The 4,291-nt window shown below is 53.8% G+C and overlaps 1 protein-coding gene across 2 annotated transcripts in view; it reads left to right on the top strand.

Moving 5' to 3' along the window:
• The window catches only part of dok2 (docking protein 2), a 10,346-nt gene extending 6,055 nt beyond the window's left edge, over positions 1-4,291 (top strand). The window contains exons 4-6 of one of the 2 annotated variants that reach the window (XM_083673758.1): positions 1,587-1,759; positions 1,931-2,332; positions 2,861-4,291. In XM_083673758.1, coding sequence (XP_083529884.1) covers positions 1,587-1,759; positions 1,931-2,332; positions 2,861-3,613 — 1,328 coding nt within the window. In that variant the 3' untranslated portion in view covers positions 3,614-4,291. Of the gene's footprint in view, positions 1-1,583; positions 1,760-1,930; positions 2,333-2,860 lie in introns of both variants that reach the window. The other variant, XM_083673757.1, reaches the window with a different exon arrangement.

The raw sequence follows: 4,291 nt of genomic DNA, 5'->3' as shown, positions 1-4,291 counted from the left end.
ACAGGAGTAAGACTATTTTAAGCTCCGGGGCATGTGTCGCCTCAACAGGAAGTGAAGTGTCCCTTCTCTGTTTCTGTTGGTTGTTGGCAGAGGAAGTGCTGCTATATGAGAAGGAGTGCATCTCCTCCACCCTGCATCCTCTCTCTCTCTCACCCTCTCTCTCTCCCTCCCCCCCTACATTCTAGCCCCTACCTCCTAGCCCCTAGACTCTACCTCCTACCTCCTACCCCCTACCTCCTACATCCTAGCCCCTACCTCCTACCTCCTACCTCCTAGCCCCTACCTCCTAGCCCCTACCTCCTACCTCCTAGCCCCTACCTCCTAGTCCCTACCTCCTAGCCCCTACCTCCTACCTTCTAGCCTCTACCTCCTACTTCCTACCCCCTACATTCTAGCCCCTACCTCCTAGCCTCTAGACTCTACCTCCTACCTCCTAGCCCCTACCTCCTACATCCTAGCCCCTACCTCCTACCTCCTAGCCCCTACCTCCTAGCCCCTACCTCCTACCTCCTAGCCCCTACCTCCTAGCCCCTACCTCCTAGTCCCTACCTCCTAGCCCCTACCTCCTACCTCCTAGCCCCTACCTCCTACTTCCTACCTCCTACCTCCTAGCCCCTATCTCCTACCTCCTAGCCCCTACCTCCTAGCCGCTACCTCCTAGCCCCTACCTCCTAGCCCCTACCTCCTACCTCTACCCCCTACCTCCTACCTCTGACCTCCTAGCCCCTACCTACTAGCCCCTACCTCCTAGCCCCTACCTCCTAGCCCCTACCTCCTACCTCTAGCCCCTACCTCCTACCTCCGACCTCCTAGCCTCTACCTCCTACCTCCTAGCCCCTACCTCCTACCTCTAGGCCCTACCTCCTACCTCTGACCTCCTAGCCCCTACCTCCTACCTCCTAGCCCCTACCTCCTACCTCCTAACCTCGCTGGGTGGATCATGTCAACCACAGCAGCCAGCTTGTTCATGCAGCTCTAAAATCTGAATTACTTTACAAGTGGAAACGCATAACGTAGCTGCCTCAGCTCTCTGCCAGCAGGCTTGTATGTGTGTGTGTGTGTGTGTGTGTGTGTGTGTGTGTGTGTGTGTCTCCAGCTCTCTGGCAGCAGGCCTGTGTGTGTCTGTGTAGTCTGTATGAACCCACAGAGCATAGTGTTATTCAACTACAGCAGTAGTAGGATAGTTCTGTGTGTATTCAGCTCCTCATAAGTGTCCTTTGGAGAAATGCAAATACAGTATACTACATACTATACAGTATACTACAGCTTTGCAGTCTCAATTTAATTTACCTTATTTGTCATTGGTTTGTGCATGCTCCAGTTTAGTGCACACCGCTTTTACTGTATCCTCATATATCCCTACACTCCCACCATTAGGAATACTGTATCCTCATATATCCCTACACATTGGGCATACAAGAGGCCAAGGATCGGGATGGGATTCTGACTGTGTGTGTGTGTGTGTGTGTGTGTGTGTGTGTGTGTGTGTGTGTGTGTGTGTGTGTGTGTGAGTGTGTGTGTGTGTGTGTGTGTGCGTGTGCGTGTGCGCATGCGCGTGTGCGTGTGCGTGTGTATATCTCCAGCAGTGAAGGACTTCAAGGTGGTGGTGCGGAGGACAGAGGCAGCAGACAGGTGCCGTCTCAGGGGTCCCTGCGTCCTGCGGACAGACTTTGACAGCCTCCTCCTCAAAGACCCAAAGACCAGCGACATCCTGTTCACCTGGCCGTACCGCTTCCTGCGAAGGTTCGGACGAGACAAGGTAGGTCACATGTATCATCAATACATGTATTGAAGTATTTATCATTGGTATTGATGATGTATTTATCATTGGTATTGATGATGTATTGATAATGTATTGATGATGTATTGATGTATTGATCATTGGTATTGATCATGTATTAATGTATTGATGTATTGACATCCTGTTCAGGTGACGTTCTCCTTCGAGGCAGGCCGGCGCTGTGACTCAGGCGAGGGCAGCTTTGAGTTTGACACCAAGCAGGGCAACGCCTTGTTCCTGGCCGTGGAGTCAGCCATCAACCTGCAGCGGAGCTCCTTCCTCCTGCGCCAGGCCTCCGGGGGGGCGGGCCAGGAGACAGAGCCCCCTCTGCCCTGGCTGCAGCCCCCCCAGCCGGCCAGCCCCGAGCCCAGCGCCGTCTACAGCACCGTGAACGAGGCTGCGCTGCAGAGGGAGAGAGACAGGGGGGCCCCCCCCCCCGCGCGGCATCAGACCCCCCCCCAGGCCTGGCTGGAGCCCCCCGCCGAGAAGCTCCTGACGGGGGTGAAGAGTCTGACCCTGGACACAAGACCTTCCCCCCATAGGAAGAACCAGGTCTAGAACACACACACACACACACACACACACACACACACACACACACACACACACACACACACACACACACATACATACATACACACACACACACACACACACACACACACACACACACACACACACACACACACACACACACACACCCCATACCTGCCCCCCAACCAGGTAGGAACAACCAGGTACAGAACACACACACACACACACACGCACACACATGCAACACACACACACACACACACACACACAAACACACACACACGCACATACACATACACACGCACACATGCAACACATGCACGCGCACACACACACACACACACACACACACACACACACACACACACACACACACACCCACACACACACACACACACACACACACACACACACACACACATACTTAGAGATGGAGTTTTACACAGTTTTGTTCAGATTTACTGTGAAGAATGATTACAGATTGCATCCCATGCTCTATATGTCATGTGAACTCCCTGTGATCATGTGACCCTCCTGTCCCCCCAGGTGAAGAACATCTCCAGCTGCCCCCTGCTGAGTGAGAGCCAAACCTACTCTGAGATCAGCCTGACCTTGGAGAGGGGGGGGGAGGAGGAGAGACTCCCCCATGCCCCCAGCCCCCACCACCCCCACCCTCACCCCCCTCACCCCTCATCCTCCAATGACTCCGACTACTCCCTCCCCTTCGACACCATCGCCAAGAAACTCATGGCCGACATGCTCAGCTCCGCCCACTTTGGCATGGGCCCAGACCCGGTCCGTGATAGGTCAGGCCGGGAGGATGTCAACGTCCCCGACCCCCTCTACGACAGCATCGACGAATCAGCTGTGAGGTCCGGCTTTCTGGGCCTCAGGCCTGGCGACCCCAAAACCCTGTTCCCCAGACCCGAGGGGTCGACCGTGCCTCCATACAGCAGGGCCGAGGCCTCCAAGGCCCCCTACGCCCGGGCGGAGCACATCTACGACGAACCGGAGGGCTGCGCGGTCGTTATCATGGCGCCCGGCTGCCCCGCCTCCATCTATGATAACCCAGAGGAGGTCAGAGGTCACGCCTGGAGGATCATGGGAACTGCGAAGGATCCTAATGGCCACGAGTACCCCTACAACCCCAGCGTGGACGACTACGCCGTGCCTAAGCCCCCCAAGAGGGCCTTCCCCCCGAAGACACAGCGTCCCCCGGGGGAAGGGGAGGAGGAGGAAGAGGACAGCAGCTCGCCATATGATAATGTGATGGTGAAGATGGCAGACAGGGAGAAGTGAAGACGCATGCCCACACACACTCTCAGAAACGCGCACACACACAGACACAGACACACACACACACACACACACACACACACACACACACACACACACACACACACGGACTGAGATCTGGCGTTCTCTCTGGCATACACCCAATGCTCCTTAGAACTATTTAGGTATTTTAATAGTCATATTCAAATAATGTTCATACCACATTCTGCTGTCTTTGAAGGTGTTCAACACACTTATGATAATATTACGATATTACAGCAGGGGAGGCTGGTGGAGGTAGAAATCAGAAGCCGTCCTCCGATTTCAACCATGTGTATGTGTGTGTGTACATTTCTGAGTGTGCGTTTTTGCATTTGTGTTCCGGAGTGAGTGTGTGTGTGTGTGTGTGTGTGTGTGTGTGTGTGTGTGTGTGTTTTACAATGAGGCCGTCCTCCGATTTCTACCTCCACCAGCCTCCACTGCCTCCCAGATGTTTTAGACTGTAATGCAGTAGTCTGTCCAGCAGGAGGTGTTGCTAGCATGCTAATCCTAGCGTTCCACATCTGGGCAGACTCAAAGGTTTCTTTGTGGACATATATTTAATAATCTCTCTTTGTTCAGAAAGGATGTTTCTTCTCCTGCTATCTTTTTGTACATTTCTAGAACTCTTTAATCCCAAAATAAACATGGTCTATAAATCTT

This window comes from Argentina silus (genome assembly GCF_951799395.1).
Source record: "Argentina silus genome assembly, chromosome: 7".
NCBI classification, from domain to species: domain Eukaryota; kingdom Metazoa; phylum Chordata; class Actinopteri; order Argentiniformes; family Argentinidae; genus Argentina; species Argentina silus.
The sequence above is the reverse complement of the archived record's forward strand: the minus strand, read 5'-3'. Positions and strand labels throughout refer to the sequence as shown.